We start from the raw sequence: 16,562 nt of genomic DNA, 5'->3' as shown, positions 1-16,562 counted from the left end.
GGAATGATAAAGGTACGTGATAATTGTACATCTCGCCGAAGGTTAATTAAAGTACACAATTATAGCGTAACTTCTCTCCTTTATTAATAACTTTTATTCTTTCATCAGTGATCTATTCTCTCATCGCTATAGCTGTCTAATGAGAATCTTTAGAATTGTGACGTAACAACAGTACGACGACAAAGGTATCTCTTTTCCTGAATTATTCGTTCCAGACTCTATAAAAGAGTTGCAAGAATGGAAAACGTATTTGTCACAAATCCCACATACACTCGCATCGAATCGGCACACCATACCGTTTCAATGTGAACACATGCGTCCCAAGTACAATTTAATTCCCTTGCGTGATTTTGCGATGTTTCTAATTTATTAATTAATATATATTATAGATTTCTTACACTCTAATCGATCGATTATCAGTAGAAAATAAACGGACACATTGGTTGTCATAAGAAAACTAATATCGCAACAACGAAATCCCGTGTACATATCAAAATACACAAGTAACAATGTCACACGCGGTCATTGTTTCATATATATTTATATATAAATATAATGCTCTTCAACGAATAACAAGATGTTTCATCTTGGATTTGAAACGTCAGAGACAAAATGGAGATGAAATTGGCATTTTCGATGAGTAATATGAAATTTATAATTGGAAGAACTCATGTGTATTCGCAGATTGTAAATACATACAAATATTAAACCTCCTTAAATGAAAGAGCAATTCAAGGTATCAGTTAGAGCCATATTAATACACATTATTAATACGTGTACCTCTCAAGTACATATTGTAATATCAAAGTTATAAACGGACCATGCTTAAGATAAATACGTTCTAAATTTTCTTATAGAACTACCCGCAGACTGAAGAGACACTTGTGGAAGAGAAAGATCGAACCTATTGTTGTGAAATATTTCATCAGTCAAGACAATCTCTGCTTCTATCGTGAAAGATTTCGTTTCAAGGAACTGTGTGACCACGTCACTTTTCAAAATTTACTAAATTATCGCATAATACAGTGTCGATTTAATACACGGTACTTGACGACTCTGCGTTACATAGATATCTTGATATTTAATTAATGAAAAAAAATTAATTTTTTTTTAAATTACGTTGCATACATAAGAATTCAATATCTACAACTTTACACAGACCTTGTCACTCACCTGATATCTTAAAGAATAAATATTTGATCTTCCCCGTAGCTCGTGGCTACTGTTCAGCGAAATACGGCCGTCAAATAGTCACAATTAGTCCGTTATTATTGTTGGCAGAACACTTCATGAAAAATGAACGATTACAAAGTAGTAGTAAAACGATATAATTACTTTTTAGCGTGGTGCAATTGTGTATAGACATTCGTTCATATCATACGTGTTAGTTTGAACTAAAAGAAATTGTCATTGATCAATATCAATCTTCTCTTAACCAATATCAATTGTTTCTTAAAACATTATCCTTTTTCGATGGATAAATTATATACAAAAATATTTACAAAGAGATACATTTACACCACTAATGCAGTCAAATGTTTAATGAAAAGAACTTAAATAATGGTGTATATTGTAATATAATTTAGTTAAAAAATTAATACTTCTTACGACAAATCTTTGATCAAAGAAACTTAAGCAACTAAACATTAGAGTTTAATTACTTGCAATATATAACTAGAATTGCTTAGACAATCTTTTAAATTCATAACAATATAAATTGCAAATGAATTTTTTTACACAACTTCAACAAAAACGAAATGCTAACCGATTAAAAACTAATTGTAAGTGGACGAGATTGTGAATATCATATAACGTAGCATGTGTTATAATTCATCTAAATTTAATCTAATGTATAATACGTCATTTTTGTGCTGCAATATAAAACAGACTTGAATCACTTGAAAAAAATGGTGTAGTGGAATACGAAGCCATTTTTATCATCACCGTAATAGACTTCATATGCGACTATCGAAAATTAAGTAATAGGCAAATTACGCATATTTTAACTCTGTTGATTTTATCCCGAATATATTCGGATTTTATTATGTACAAGTTGAATTTCCTGCTCGAGAACGTCAACTTGGACAAAGGCACGATTGACCATAGGTAATGCTTGTGTGTGCAAAATATTACTATATAAAAATTAAAGTTCTTCCCACACATTTCAAGAACTAAAATAACAATAAATATAAGCAAAGCAAATACTATTTTTTTGTATACAATGTACAATCGCAGTCCTGTCACTGTCTTTCCCTTTTAACAGAAACATTCAAAATCACTATTTTCGTCCTGAAAACGAGAAATTATTCGGGCATCCCAGTCCCCGCTTTTTCAGTTCTCGCTAAGTTTATTTAAGTTTTATTAAATTCTTTCTTAATTCACGCCTTTGGTGTACTCCGCTCTCAATTGGCCGAGTGTCACTTTTATATCGTGAAAACTCGGTCTCTTTTCTGGCTGTAAATCCCATGCCTGTTAAAGAATAACATATCTGAATAGGATACAATGCAACGCATATAACACAACAAACAAGACTTTAATATACCTGTCTCATAATGTCGTAAACTTCCGCAGGACATCCATCTGGCGGTTCCATCTTGTATCCCTTTTCTACGCACTTTACAACATCGGCTAAAGGCTGCAATTAGTAATAACGTGAAGAAAACACATGGTGCGTCTCGTATGAAAGTTTAATGTAACAATGTCGCTTACAATTCGCGGATACGGCACACGACCGAAGGAATAGATTTCCCAGAGAAGAATTCCGAAACTCCACATATCAGACTTGTTTGAAAACTTCTGGAAACAGTAATATGATACATAAGTATATCGAGTATATATATTTTTATTCATCCTCACCTACAAGTTACTTACGTTTTGTTTTAGAGCCTCTGGTGCAGTCCACTTGATCGGCAGCTTTCCACCGTCGAGAGAAAAATTTTCGTCCCGCGCCAGGCCGAAATCGGATACTTTGGCGGAATTATCCTCCGCTACGAGAACATTTCTCGCCGCTAAGTCTCGATGCACAACATGTCTGGATTCCAGATACGCCATACCGGCACACGTATCGCTACGGTACGCCAAACAATGCGATTAATATTATACACCTGTTTTATAATCGACAGACGGATTTTGTATTCGCTTACGTACTATGCAAAATTAATCTGATCCTTTTTCGAAACGTGCAATCTTCCTCTCGACCGTAAATAATCCACCAGGGATCCCTTACTCATATACTCCGTAACCAGGTACATGTGTTGATTATTAAAAACGAGACCGAGTAATTTAACCAGATTGTCATGAATCAACGAGGTCATTAAGCTCGCCTCGGCGAGAAACCTCTGTGCCGCTTCGCTGTTATCCTTCAGCATTTTCACCGCGACTCTTTCCCCTCGGTAGACACCTAGCAGCACGTCCCCAAATTCTCCCTTTCCGATGCATTCCCTTAACTCTAACTCGTGAGTCTGAATCACCCAACCGGCCTCCACGAATGCCTTTGGGTCCACACAAAAGTCTTGCTTGCCCTGTTTCGGCAAAGATTTCGTTAGCTGCGTGCACAGACCGTCCGCGTCCTGCTCGTAATGCTCGACCAAGAGCGCCAGATTCTCAAAGAACTCCTCGTCATCGATCGTTAACTGGTTGTTTTTATATTTCACCCTGTAATGCTGCACGCGCCCTTGGTAGCATACGCAGAGCGTGTAATCCCCAGGGAAATTGGTTGACTCTCGAACTAGAAACAAACCGTCCTCTCGTGGTCGCAACAATCTTTCCGCAGTTTCCCTCGATATCTTTCCGTGAAACCATCTGCATAGGAAAAACATATAATAGTTTTTTTAACTTATACTTTCGCAATATTGAATATTATACGCGATTTATCCGCCTTATCTGGCGTATCTCAACATCGTCCTTCTCACAAATCGTTACATTTTCAGGTATGAAGCCAAGTCAATGATACATACGGCATCGCGTTTAGTTTCACTTCGTGTCGTGGATTCGCCGGCAACGCGGTAGTGTTGGCGGCCGGATTGATGGCATTCGAGGTGAGAATCACCGGCGAGGACGTGGTGTTCATATGCGTCGTGATGTTCGAAGTGGCGACACTCGAGTGCGTGGTCATCGTCGGCGACACTGGATGGGACGGAATGCTACCTGCAGTCAGGTTGGAAGGAACGCTGTGCTGCTGCTGCTGTTGCTGCTGCTGCTGCTGTTGCTGCTGCTGCTGAGTGTTGTTTTGTATGAGGGGATGAGACGTTACGTTTGAAGGGATAGTGTGATGATTTTGATTGCCGTCGAGTTTCGCTTGCCGCGCTGGCGCTGACACATTCGGGTATCCGCCACCCGCATTGTGGTACGTTGGCATGGCAGCTACCACACAGTAGGCTCTATCAACCTGCAAAGATGAATGAAGCGCATTCATGAACCTTAGGCATCGTTTATCAGCCTGTCTCATTAAATAAGACGCTTTATCGATGTTCTACCCGCAAGTACATTCATGACTCGTGTAAAAAGTAACGCGGAGGGAATACAGTGAGAACATGAATGGAAGATGGAAACTTATATACAAAGTACGGTTTTCTAACTAGTTTTAAAACATATAAAAATTTTTATATTTTCTCTGTAAAATTTTTGGAGTGAAAATACTGTCACAAAGTGGAATACTCACTCCAATAGGGTGACTCATTCACTCCAAGAACTTTAGAGAGTTTATACGATTAATGTTGTCAAAATGTGATGTAATCTCTATAATCGTTCAATTTCACATCTTCTCATGGATTATTTTTTAAGGATCGACAGACAAACGTCCTCCTACTTTCTCCTACACTAAACATTGAATTAGTTTGTTAAACAGTCACGTGTTCGACAGGTCTCCTCAACTGTGTTGCACGAGGATCGTCAACAGCTCGAAGAGCCACAGCTCAAGTGCTCTCGGCAAGAAAAGCCGGTTCTACACGCGGCGAGTTCTCCCGGCGGGACACAACAGAGGGTCGTCCCATAAAAATGCGAGGTGCGAGAAGCGGTCGACAATGTTTGCCGCGTAGACGACTCAATTATCTCCGGGCGCGACGCAACGCGCGGAAGCGATAATTAATAAAACTCGTTAGGCGAATTGAGCCCGATGCATATTCAAGCGGCATGCATATCCGGTAAACCGCGCGTCGAGCTTTAATATACAGTAGTTAATCTAAGTGCCTATTGTTTCAAGGCGCGTACACTATCGCGATGCTCATCCGCCGTATTACGATGCGCCGCACGGCCGTACATGGGACGTGTATGATAGGTGAGTCACACACCAGCCGTGTATTTCTTTTTCGCGACGATTGTAATGCGAATAAGCGACGGTGGCGATGTAGGTCTACAATTATCCCGCCTATAATTACCTGACTAAGCGACGTATAATTTCCACGCGAAATAAATATATCCCCGACGAGAGAATCTCGTCGGGAGAGATTACAAATCGTTTACTTTTCATATTCATTAAGCATTCGTCTTGTCGTATCAAAAGACGCGCAGAATTATTCCTGCCGGTTGAGATGAATGAAACATACGTAGGAAGCAGGCTTCGTAACGCAGGGAAATGGCTTTTAAAGGAAATGCTCGTCGGCTATGGATTCCCGGCAACGATTCCCCGGCGCTATCCGTATTACGATCAAACGCGGTAACAGGAGAAACAGATCCATCGCACCGGCGAATATTGAATAATTCAACTGGCTCTATCCTTGGCCGGGCGCCTGCGAGACAGAAGAGAGAGAGAGAGAGAGAGAGAGAGAGAGAGAGAGAGAAACGAGCGAGTTATGTCACGCGAAAAGGTATAGTTGCAGCGGAACATAATATGCGAATCGTTCTGTTACGTAAGCTCGAATAGTCGCATTTCTGTCATGTGTCCCCTCGGTATTTCGAGAGACAGATAAGCGATTAGCATCGCGAAGACTACACGACACGCAGAAGAGAAAAATGTCAGCCGAAACCGTTTATTCTAAGAAAAAGAAAAATATATGTATATAAATAATAATGCCGAGCTTGCGATAGGCTACATAATTCGCGTCTACGTCGTCCTTTATAACAGGCACGTATAAAACCCACGATAAGCGCGAGGCATAAAAGTTAAACGTCCGGTTTTATGGGTCAGATATATATATAATGGAACCACCTTCTCTCTCTCTCTCTCTCCTCTCTCTATGTACGTTAAAATGGAGTTTCGTACGGCCAAAAAGAAAAAAAAAAGTATCGCGCCCGACAGGCGCGAAACGCCTTGAATATCAATATCGGATCTGGATGCGAGGTGCGTACGTGTAATACACGTTCCATCGCGCTTGTCAGCTAACTCGGACCCCGCACGGCCGCATAGATTTCAGGCTAATGAAATTTATTATCGGCTGCACGCGACGTTAATTCCTACCGGTGTGTAACATGTGTAAAAAAAAAAGCAAAACTGTTCTATCGCGTGCAGCGAGGTGCTTAAAAGAGTTACGTGCTATACATCTGCAACCGTTTAGACTGAAACTATTTATGCCTCCGATATCTAGGATTCGGAGAAAACGCGCGTCTCTCCCGAAACTCCGCGTACGCGTTGCGCGAAAATTTGCTAAATAAAACGCACCCGCGTATCGCGGAAATAAAAATTACTCGCGATTGACGGAGAAAAATTTGTTTTTAGAAATGTTATTATAAACAAAAATTCTGCTTTGATAGAGTTAAGTTTTATACTGATATAAAATCTATAGAAAAACACTCGCATCGATACTCGAATGGTGCACCGTAAATAGATTATTACTTTCAGAAAGACACGCTTTATATATTTTTTTTTTTGGACTAACGATTGTCTCGTTCCTCGCGTAGCAGAGCGACTGAAATTCTATCTGAATTCACGTTTATTAGAGAAACGCGCGGCAAGACAAATATTCTGGAGAGCAAATATTCTCGCGCGCTCGGCTAAGCCGCGAAGAGAACTGGGGAAAAGAAACTTCAATGAGCGCCTCGTTGCACGACGACGCTACATTCAAGATATGTACATACATATAAAATATCTCGGATGGCTCGAGGGAGATAGCGGCCGCGGTGCAGCCTATGTTAATTTCAATAGATTACGCAGTCACGATAATTATGTGGTTCATACGCATTTCAAGGCCGACTCGGAAGTATCTGTTTATATCGGCGCTTTTCGAGCTCCGGCTCGGTGATTCACTATCGGAGCGCCTTTGTACAAGCCGCAGACCACAGTCCACGTCGCATACATTTCACGGGGAACAACGTGGCTTCGTTCGCACGTGGAAAGCCTCGTTTATCGACAAAAAAAAAGACGTTTCCCCAGTATCCGCGATGCGATTGTGGTCCGTGCGAACACGACCGTGAAGCTTTCAAGGATCGAACAATAACCGGAATAACCGCGATTCTCATAGCTTCCAATAAATGGGGCAAAAAAAGATCTCCCCGTGTGAGCGGCACTGCGAAAAAATACACTAATTCTGTCTTGAAATGTCTTTAGGATAAAATACGCGTGTCTTTCCGGAGAGAGAATTTTCCGTACTTTCCCTCATTTATCGTGTAATAAGTTATATAAAAACCTGAACTGTAACAATATATTAATCTATATGTTTTTCACAGGCGATCTTTTCTCTTTAGGCAAAGGAAGATTCTGATGCTACAAGAGCTCAACGTCAGAAGCGAACGCGACAACTATAACCAGAACAAACGTCTCGTAATTGTCAAGTCGAGGAGTAAATCACTGACCAAAATCATGTACACCAATGCCTACACTAATTCCCAGTGAGCATTATTCTATCTTATTATCTTATTTTATCTTTTTAGATTCTTTATAATGTCCTGTAATGCCCGAAATCTGTACACCACAATGCCCTCAGCGGTTTTTTCCTCGTGCCAAGTACATTACACACTGAACTAGAGTGCTCCGCGTGGCCGAAGCTTCCCGAAGTTCGTCTACGAGATTCGCGAACGCTGATTTCGCGAAAGGCGTTTCGCGCGAGGCTTGCGCCCGCTCGGCATGCCTGGCCGGCACCGCGGTCCTATTAATATCTCGCGAGAGAGCGTAAAAGGGCGCAAATGCGAAAGGCACGGGCGGAGGAAGGGAGAGAGAGAGAGAGAGAGAGGGTGCGTGCGTGCGTGCGTGCGTGCAACAGATTCGCGCCCGGCGAACGCGCTCGTTGCCGCGCGCTCTTTAACAGTACACGTTACTGTACCGTGACCCACCACCGTTTTCCATCTGACGCGTCGCCCCCCGCGCACGACTCTCCCGGGGAACGAACCTCTTCCTCGCGCGCGGAACGCTTCCTTCCTGGCTGGCGCCTCCCGACAACTTCCGCACACGCGACGGACACGCGCTGCGGAAACCCTCGCGACGAACAACGCGCGACGAATCGCGAGCCGCGAGGGACACCTCGCGTGTCTGATCGCGTTGACAGTCGCGGATTAGCTCGCTGATGCACAAACGGGACCGCGGAGACCCGTTTTCGTTTCATCAGTCCCCCTCTCCGTCACTGCCATACGGGCGATATATCATCGGGCACGCATTCCCGAAGCAATTTCACGTGAATTCCTTCCTCCTTAATGAAACGGCCCGACACTATCTGATCTCGTAATCAAGAGACGTAGGAAGACCGAATAGAATCCCACGCGTGTCCTCTTGGGCCACAAAGACCATACTTTGTCCTGTCACATCTCCGTCTAATCAATTACCTCTCAAAGCTGTCTCGTGATGCAATAACGAAATAAGCATTATTACTAAATCTGCAAATAGATAACGCAGGAAATTAAACGGACAGCAAATTGTCGCGCCTTGAAGATTTATACATCGCTCCGAAAGGAATAAAGTCCCACCATAAATCGCCGTCGCGCGTGTCCCTTTATTCTCTCTCCCCTCTATCTCGCCTTTACATTTCGCAAATCCTACTTTCATGTTTCACTCATATCCCTTAGCGACGTTGACGCAAGCGGAGACGAGCTGTCCGGGGCGACGTCGAGCGTCGGCGCAGATCGTATCGTGGAATTCGTGAAATAGCGCCTAGCACTCAACAGCGGGATCAAACGCCCGGCACTTGACTCGTATAAAGGGAGAATTGAAGTCGGTACAACGAGTACTCTCGTTTCTCCAATCTTTCGCCGGCGCACTTTGCGTCGGTACTGGCGCAAAGTAGAATAGCGTCACTAATGCCGAAATGTAACGCGGAGTTCCTGTCTTCCGCCGTTCGTAATTACGGGTTAATTTCCTCGCATTGTCTCGCTCGAGGACGGACAATTCACGATAGAGTAAAAAGGTCAATCTAAGGTATCTCGAAAGCATACCTATGCTTTGCACCAAGTATCCATCTCGCGGAAATATTGCCCCTCTGAAACAAAAACAGAAAGAGTTATCAGCCACAAACTTGCGACGATTCCTTCTACTTTAATCTCTGGCACGGAAAGAAAAACGTAGCTACCGTAGCGAAACACCGCATGTGGCAACTAAATTTCAGTTGTAAAACATGGACAGGTAATATTTTTAGCAAACCGTGGTGAGCTGCGGTAACAAACTTTTTTTTCCAGTGAGACTCGTAAATATTTCAAGTATTATTTTATCTTCGAAAATACCAGCAAGTGATCGCGGATCGTTAAAGAGTATGCGACAGAATGGCAAATATTAAACGAATATTCGGAGAAACGTTTACATTAATAGATTCTTTTGAAGGTTTCACGTCGATAAAAGGGCGGAGTGGTCGTCCGTATAAGATGTTCTGTCGCGTAACGATCCAAATTATTTTTCATGGACATCTTTGAAGACGCGCGCATTCCAGCGGTGCCCTTTTCGGGCCGGATTCAATTAGGTAAGAAGGCAGGAACTCGTGTTCGGGCGCGATTCGGCGGAAGAGGAACGTGGAAAAAATAGGACTGGGAAGGAAGAGCCTTTCCATTTGCGGCGCGCAATTAAGCGCCGCGCGCTCGCGCGACTGCGTTATTCATCGCCCGTTAACCGTATAATTAGCCAATTGCTAATTGCCCGAGTTCACATGAGCCCCGAGCGACCGGGGCCAGTTTGCCAGGCCCAGGCGCATTAATCACTCGGTCGTCTACTATGATCCGCCTCTCAAATCGAACCAGGTCGACGCAATGTCAGAACAGAAATATGAAGCGCTTTGGCCAAAATGCAGTGTGCAATTGTGGCGGAAACTTGAGGGAAACTACGTACAGGCACGAATTATCAAGATTCTCTTCCATTTTTTTACAAGTTCTCTAAACATTATATAATTTAGATTAAATTAAAAATACATTCGAGGTCTTTGAAGTAGAAAAAAAATTCAGTACGGGGCAAGGAGTTATTGTATTGAATGCTAAGTATAGTATTTTTAAAATAATTAGAAATCGTTCATCAGTTTATATGTGAAATTACTGACGACAATGATTCCGCCTAATCTGTATTATATGCCCGCTGGTAACGGCGCGTAGGACATAAAATTATTGGGCTAATCTTGCTCGGACCTACGTAATAATTTGGCGTTCTCGTTTCCACTTGATTGAAAAAATCTGGTTGAAAAAGTGCGCTTTATGTTACGACGAATCTGGAAAATTAGTACCAGAAATTTAGAAATTAAATTTGCAATTTAGAAATTTTCTACTTCAATCGCTTCTTACAACTTTTATGTCAAGAAACTTGCCCTTCGCGCAACAAGAGGCTGAATAAAATGGAAGAAGTTACTTTATGATAAACAGAATAAATACCTCTGTTCTTGAAGCGGATAAAATATGAAAAAGTGGATTCAACTTATTTGTAAGATTCCGCGCTCTACGAAGCGACAGTTCAAATTATGTTCAGATCAGCACATTGTTAGTCTCCACTGCTAATTCAGAAAATTGCTATGCTGTCTCTCTGCTGTTACGGCAATGCAGTGTTCGTCAACACCTTCGATATCTAAACACAATTATTTCACAAGCAAAACTGTATGCTAAACGAGAAAATATTCGCGACGGTACGACTAGGCGCCAAATTAAATGACAGTAATGCGGCGTCTACAATGGGATCTTTAATCGTACGACAAATGTAATATCGGGCCAAGATGTAAGATTGAAGCAAATGACCAGTCGCAGTCGATTATTGTCCATTTGCAATAGGTCACTTTCTTAAATCTCACGTCTGAAATATCTCACTGTAGACGACGCGTAAGAGAAAAACATCTTCCTCGCGGCGGACCAGCGCTCGACGCGATTAGCGAAACACCCGTTCCGATGAAGAAAGCGGAATTGAAGCGGATTCTAAATTAGTGGCACGCCGCACGGGTCGGGTCCAGTCCTGTCATTTAAATACCGCCCACTGAAAGCGACAGGGAAAAAAATCCCATCCGCAGTCTAACCAAACTGTCTATTGCGCGCGCGCGTGCACACACGCGTGCTCGCGCGAGCCACGGCAGGTCGTGCGGGAGATTTCGCCGGCACGGCTCGACGACGCGCGTCGACGTGAACTTGCCGGCCGCGCGGACGTGCGAGCCGTGATACGCACCTTGAAAATTTGCGGCGAGGACGAGCCGTGCGGGCGGAACGCGGCCGCGCTCACCTGCGGCCGCGCGATCGGCCCACCCTCCGCGCGCGGGCGAGGCAGACACGGATGCCGATACGTGACACGCTGCGACGGCCGTGCACGCTCGCACGCGCGAATATTCATGCGCGAAGACTGCGCGGCGCGATCGCGGACGCAAACACCTTACGAGAAACGTCACTCCGCTCACTCGAGTCGGGCGGCCATTTTACTACGCGCCTCCGCCCGTGAGAAGCTGGCATCTAGACTCGCGCACGGTGTGGCCCGGGGTCGCTCGCTTACGCGCGCGCCGCCTGGCGGCGACGGCGACGAATCGGATTTCGGGAACCCTCGCTGCTCGCGGAAGATACGCGATTCTCGATGAGTTTCGAAACGCAAATGATATTGCGAAGTTCTTATATTTAAAGCCAACGGCACACGATACTAATTTTCCTACTGGAAATCGTTTGCGAGAGCCAATCAGGATTCAGCTTTGAGTCACCTGATCTAAAACTCTGCATCCTCATTGGATCTCGCAGAGCGACCGAGCATTGAGTAGTGGGAGCGGAGGTTCGCGTAGAAAAGGACAAACTCTTTCGTTCTCTCTTGTTCTCATGCGAACGAAATAGCATAAAACACAGGCTGCATTCAGCAGAAAAAGCTTCTTTGCAACTGTTGAAAAATTCATGAATCTGGTTGGCGTATGCTCTTAAATTCATTCAAGATCAAGAGAATACGCCGGTCAGATTCACGAATTTTACAACAGTTGTAAAGCAGCTTTCTCTGCTGAACGCAGCCACAGTTTGTCCTTTTCTACGTGAACCTCTCCCCCCCCCCCCCCCTCCTGTTCAAATAAAGGCAAACGCTCGGTCTAGATATATTATGTCTATGGCGAAGAGTGTGATACTCCGGACACTCCGGTTAGTTTTTAGAAATACGCGCCCTTTAATTTACGTCGCACATTGCTAAAATTTCCCACCGATTCGCAGACGTTTAAATTTGTCAGACTGCAATCTCCAAAGAGCAAACTTGCCGATTCCCCTTGGAATCACGAATACGATAAATTAAATGTCATAAATGCAACGCGCGCGTTCGATCCGGAAGTAGCCATTTTCAAGCGTGAGAGCACTTGTCAGGTGCATCTGCATTTTTTATCGATATGCAAATTGCTTTTATACGACCCGTCGTTTTTTGCAGTTAAACGAGGAAGACGCTTCTTCCCTGCCTCAAGATACGTCTGCGTGAAACGACTCCCCCGCTGAATCGTGCATAAAAATCCGTTTCGGATCGAGCGCTCGGACGCGTCGTTCGGTACGAGCGGAATTTTCGCGGGTGGCTCAGCGAGAATGCAAATTCGTAGAGGAGCGGCGTCCTCTTATCCTCGATAAGTGAAACGCACTACCGAAACCCGATCTAGGCGTCGGGCAGTTTGCTATGCGGCTTTTTTCTCGGGTTCTGGAAACGAGGACGGACTTAACCTCCCAGCGCAGGTGGCTCGTGTTTGGAAATTCAATTGTGATTTCCTGCGATCGCCCCATATGGTGATCGGCTCTCGCTGGCAGCACGAAGCACCTCTGGCCGTCGTGAAATCTCTCGCCTCTGATCTCGACGCGACGCGATGGCACCGCAATTGCAGATCTTGGCGAACATTCTGCAGGTAAACGTCAGCGGGCATCGATAATGATCCGAGAATGTATTCTTGGCGTGAATCTCGATTACTTGTCACGTTTCTCGCGAGTAATTGCAAACACGTTTCTTTTTCACGCTAAATTTAGCACTCGAGACGGTATCGCGTTTCCGTGTATTTAACGAATGTGAGCAATTTTCGCAAGCCGAAACGTATTTAATATCTAATGAAATAATTGCTTTTAGCGACTGGAAAACGTGGAGACCGTAACAACTGGCTACCTTTATGGTATTATGTACAACGACACCCTCGTAGTTCTGACATTCAGCATAAGTTCGTGTAACGATGAGGATAAGAACGCAACGGATTATACCGCGCTGCAGTTGAATCTACCTGCCGACATATATTTCTGCGGCATATTGCATATTGGCGACTTTGGCGAGTGTGAAGAAATCAATCCAGATGTTTTCAAGGTATGAAATACCTTGTCGCTGTGAAACACTACGTCGTTTGTGTGCAAAGTTTCCTATTTATTGTCCGACACATTTCATCCATTCTTAAGCGTCGTTTACGATGCGTGCGGTAAGCCTGAAGGAGGGAGTTGGAGTAAGGAAATGAATCAACTTTATTCCTTACTTCTACTCCAGCTGTTACGCTTACTCTCGGCGAATCAGAACGCCATTGCGGCCAGTGTTACGAATATTTTAAAAATTATGCCTGTATTTTAGCTTCCTTACACTGAAAGCTAAAAGTTGTAGTTCTCTCTTGCTCCAAGCTTACTCCATGTATTGTAGATGACGCTTTACATCAGCCTCGGTGTAGGAAAAAAAATATATGTATTGCATGAGAAATTAATCGGAGATAGGCTAATGTACGTATGTTTGTTTAGGACATCGATATTACAGATAATCCCTTGCTTTTAAAATATTCGCGCACCACGTCGGACATACAAGCGTACTTTTATGTGCACCAAAAACTGGAAGCTGTAAATAACCTCAGTATTGTCAGCGAGGATGATCTTTCTCGGCAGTTTGTGTACATCCGATTGCAAGCGACTCTGCCATTGATTGCTCAGGACGGAAACGTAGCGGAGGCTCTGCAAGAGTCGCGAAAAAACGTGGGATTTTCTTCTCTCTCGACGTTCACGTCTGGTTCTTTTTAATTTTCTAATTAAACGTGCCGCGTGTATATATCGCACAATTTTGCTCTGCTGTAGATCGCGTCTGGGAAAATAGGCATACATTTCCCTTCGAACAACGCATATCTCTTCAGAACCGACGACAATTTAAGAGATACAACGTTGAAAGATATTTTATCCGTGTCCAAAGACCAAGAGAAATTTTCAACCGGTTCGAGTAATGTAAATCACAATATCGGACCTGTGGTATGTGTTTGCGACTCGTATTTGTAATACTCACGTTTGTAACTACTTTAAACAGAAGTTGTGCCGAGGTATTTTTACATATTTTGTTAATTTTTAGAATGTTATACATGCAAACATGTTGTTGAAGATATCAAGTGAGAGAAATTCCGAAGAGTCTGTCAGGTACGCTCCCGTCTTACAACACATCAAAAGTACGTACTGTGTCACCGAGTATTGCAGACATTACGGTACACACCAGGTTTCTAACTTGTTACGTTTTTACGTTGCAGAACCTTTCGACAGTTCGGAATGCAATGTACACATCGATGCGTTGTCACTGGTAAACTTGAATGTGAAATCAGCCGAGTTGCACGCGATTCTAGTGGAATCCACTTGCCGGAACATCAGGTTGATTGAGGTGCAACAAGAAAATCAGTCTGAAAGTATAAAGCTGCCCACAATGTTACCCGAAGTCATGCATTTTAAACCTCAAGGCTGTGGACATTTATTTACAGTAGTATATCCTGGCAATTCTACTAACGACAACGCAAGTAAGACCTCGATTACATCCGTTTATTGTTGATGCAATAGGCTGCATCGCTACTTGGTTCTGTACCGTTCGTGATATCCTGTGTCGTCGTTGCATAATTAACATTGACAGATTTTTAATCACAGTAATATGTATGTGTGTCATCTATTTGCTTTTATACAGACCAGTCGTATAATTTCAGAGGAATATCGCAAGGCTTTACACAAGGCTTTAGCGTTAGATTTGACTAGACCGTATTTTCGACGTGGAAATGCCGTCAAACTTGACACACGGGAAAATGAGATACTTGTAAATCCTCATCGGGCTCTTTTACATAAAGGTACACATTTGTGCTCACATATTTTTCGCCATTCGAACTCGTTACGCAATTATTGTAATATTTCGCCTTGATTAGCTGTTGCAGGAAAACTTAGTATCGTGGACGGTTTGTATTCGTATCACCATTACATGCAAAATAGTTTCGACGACAATGGATGGGGATGTGCCTATAGATCTCTCCAAACCATCATTTCGTGGTACAGGTAATAAAATGTGAAAAATAATGGTATAATTAAAAATATCGTATACCGTCAATACGTATACACTGACCGACAATGAATACAAGTCACTTTCCCTCTTGCGAAACGATTCATTGCCGGTGACTGTACATCATATCAGTAAACTGCAATCTTGCCATAGATTACAGGGCTATAGTGAAATACCAATTCCATCCCATCGCAAGATACAACAGTGCCTAATCGATATAGGCGATAAATCTTTTGCCTTCCTTGGCAGTAGGCAATGGATCGGTTCAACTGAAGTGAGTTTTGTACTGCAGACTCTCCTCAACGTAGACGTCAAGATACTGCGCGCGTCGAGCGGAGAGGAGATGCTGGCCTTAATCCCACAAATTGCAAATCATTTTGATACACAGGGCACACCTATCATGATTGGTAAGCTTTAATCGTATCAATCTACAAACAATTAAAATTGTATTTAAAATATCTAATATATAACTTTGTACTCTTTTTTTTTTATATCTTGTATAGGTGGAGGAGTGCTAGCTCATACAATTCTAGGAGTTAGTTACGACGAAAATTCCGAAGAGGGAAAGTTCTTGATTCTAGATCCACATTACACGGGTGCCGAACACTTGCCTACCATAATAAATAAGGGTTGGTGTGGATGGAAAACAAAAGATTTCTGGAAAAAGGACGCATTTTACAACATGTGCCTTCCACAAAGGCCTATAGCCTTCTGATGTTAAAATGCGCACTGCATTGTACATAATTTAATTTTCTAAGTATAATCCAAGTAAAGTTCTCTACTACTCGTTCACATTACACATGCACATATGTATATGTATAGGATAATTTTCGCGATGTATTGCATCGCTGCAACATTTGTAATGTTTTGTTTTAATCGTGCGATACGTGCAACGGTGGAGTAAAAACAATAAACACATATATACATATACTTTTATCTCTAAATGAGAATAAAGTTAATTAAGACAATACCTCTTGTAACAAAGGTGGACACTTTGTTGCAA

The 16,562-nt window shown here is 42.9% G+C and overlaps 3 protein-coding genes across 10 annotated transcripts; 2 read left to right on the top strand and 1 right to left on the bottom strand.

The window, feature by feature from the left end:
- Positions 1-62: 62 nt before the first annotated feature.
- On the bottom strand, positions 63-11,760 carry LOC105564036 (tyrosine-protein kinase CSK-like). Of its 5 annotated transcripts, XM_012016121.1 has the most exons (8): positions 11,480-11,760; positions 9,295-9,338; positions 3,957-4,387; positions 3,148-3,801; positions 2,872-3,067; positions 2,710-2,796; positions 2,543-2,635; positions 63-2,469 (listed from the first exon to the last, which is right to left on the bottom strand). In XM_012016121.1, the coding sequence occupies exons 3-8, from the start codon at positions 4,355-4,357 to the stop codon at positions 2,374-2,376; spliced, it is 1,527 nt and encodes a 508-aa protein (XP_011871511.1). In that variant the 5' UTR covers positions 4,358-4,387; positions 9,295-9,338; positions 11,480-11,760; the 3' UTR covers positions 63-2,373. The 5 variants fall into 5 exon arrangements, with proteins under 5 accessions (XP_011871511.1, XP_011871507.1, XP_011871512.1 ...); XM_012016117.1 differs by lacking the exons at positions 9,295-9,338; positions 11,480-11,760 and adding an exon at positions 8,259-9,281; XM_012016122.1 differs by lacking the exons at positions 9,295-9,338; positions 11,480-11,760 and adding an exon at positions 8,203-8,406.
- LOC105564037 lies at positions 4,394-12,771 on the top strand. 4 transcript variants are annotated; one of them, XM_012016124.1, is made up of 5 exons: positions 4,394-4,562; positions 4,862-5,002; positions 5,201-5,275; positions 7,618-7,761; positions 12,692-12,771. In XM_012016124.1, exons 1-5 carry the CDS (start codon positions 4,537-4,539, stop codon positions 12,693-12,695), a joined length of 390 nt encoding a protein of 129 aa, XP_011871514.1. In that variant the 5' UTR covers positions 4,394-4,536; the 3' UTR covers positions 12,696-12,771. The 4 variants fall into 4 exon arrangements, with proteins under 4 accessions (XP_011871514.1, XP_011871513.1, XP_011871516.1 ...); XM_012016123.1 differs by having other exon boundaries at positions 7,600-7,761; XM_012016126.1 differs by lacking the exon at positions 5,201-5,275.
- Positions 12,572-16,489, top strand: LOC105564039 (ufm1-specific protease 2). Its single transcript, XM_012016127.1, has 10 exons — positions 12,572-13,151; positions 13,367-13,594; positions 14,011-14,238; positions 14,338-14,505; positions 14,603-14,696; positions 14,775-15,035; positions 15,216-15,353; positions 15,429-15,555; positions 15,713-15,966; positions 16,063-16,489. Exons 1-10 carry the CDS (start codon positions 13,113-13,115, stop codon positions 16,272-16,274), a joined length of 1,749 nt encoding a protein of 582 aa, XP_011871517.1. The 5' UTR covers positions 12,572-13,112; the 3' UTR covers positions 16,275-16,489.
- Positions 16,490-16,562: the final 73 nt, after the last annotated feature.

This window comes from Vollenhovia emeryi, unplaced genomic scaffold (assembly GCF_000949405.1).
Source record: "Vollenhovia emeryi isolate VEMERY1.0 unplaced genomic scaffold, V.emery_V1.0 DF939169.1, whole genome shotgun sequence".
NCBI lineage: Eukaryota > Metazoa > Arthropoda > Insecta > Hymenoptera > Formicidae > Vollenhovia > Vollenhovia emeryi.
Note: the sequence above shows the minus strand (reverse complement) of the source record. Positions and strands in the feature narration are given on the sequence as shown.

Coding starts and splice junctions, on each gene's coding strand:
- LOC105564037 (XM_012016123.1), top strand. CDS start 4,537: ATGGAAGATGGAAACTTATATACAAA. Junction 5,003..5,200: donor TCGTCCCATAAAAATGCGAG/GTGCGAGAAGCG, acceptor TATTGTTTCAAG/GCGCGTACACTATCGCGATG. Junction 5,276..7,599: donor ACATGGGACGTGTATGATAG/GTGAGTCACACA, acceptor TGTTTTTCACAG/GCGATCTTTTCTCTTTAGGC.
- LOC105564036 (XM_012016117.1), bottom strand. CDS start 8,471: ATGAAACGAAAACGGGTCTCCGCGGTCCCGTTTGTGCATCAGCGAGCT. Junction 2,797..2,871: donor CAGAGGCTCTAAAACAAAAC/GTAAGTAACTTG, acceptor TACTGTTTCCAG/AAGTTTTCAAACAAGTCTGA. Junction 2,470..2,542: donor TTTACGACATTATGAGACAG/GTATATTAAAGT, acceptor ATTCTTTAACAG/GCATGGGATTTACAGCCAGA.
- LOC105564039 (XM_012016127.1), top strand. CDS start 13,113: ATGGCACCGCAATTGCAGATCTTGGCGAACATTCTGCAG. Junction 15,036..15,215: donor TTCTACTAACGACAACGCAA/GTAAGACCTCGA, acceptor GTATAATTTCAG/AGGAATATCGCAAGGCTTTA. Junction 15,556..15,712: donor ACCATCATTTCGTGGTACAG/GTAATAAAATGT, acceptor ATCTTGCCATAG/ATTACAGGGCTATAGTGAAA.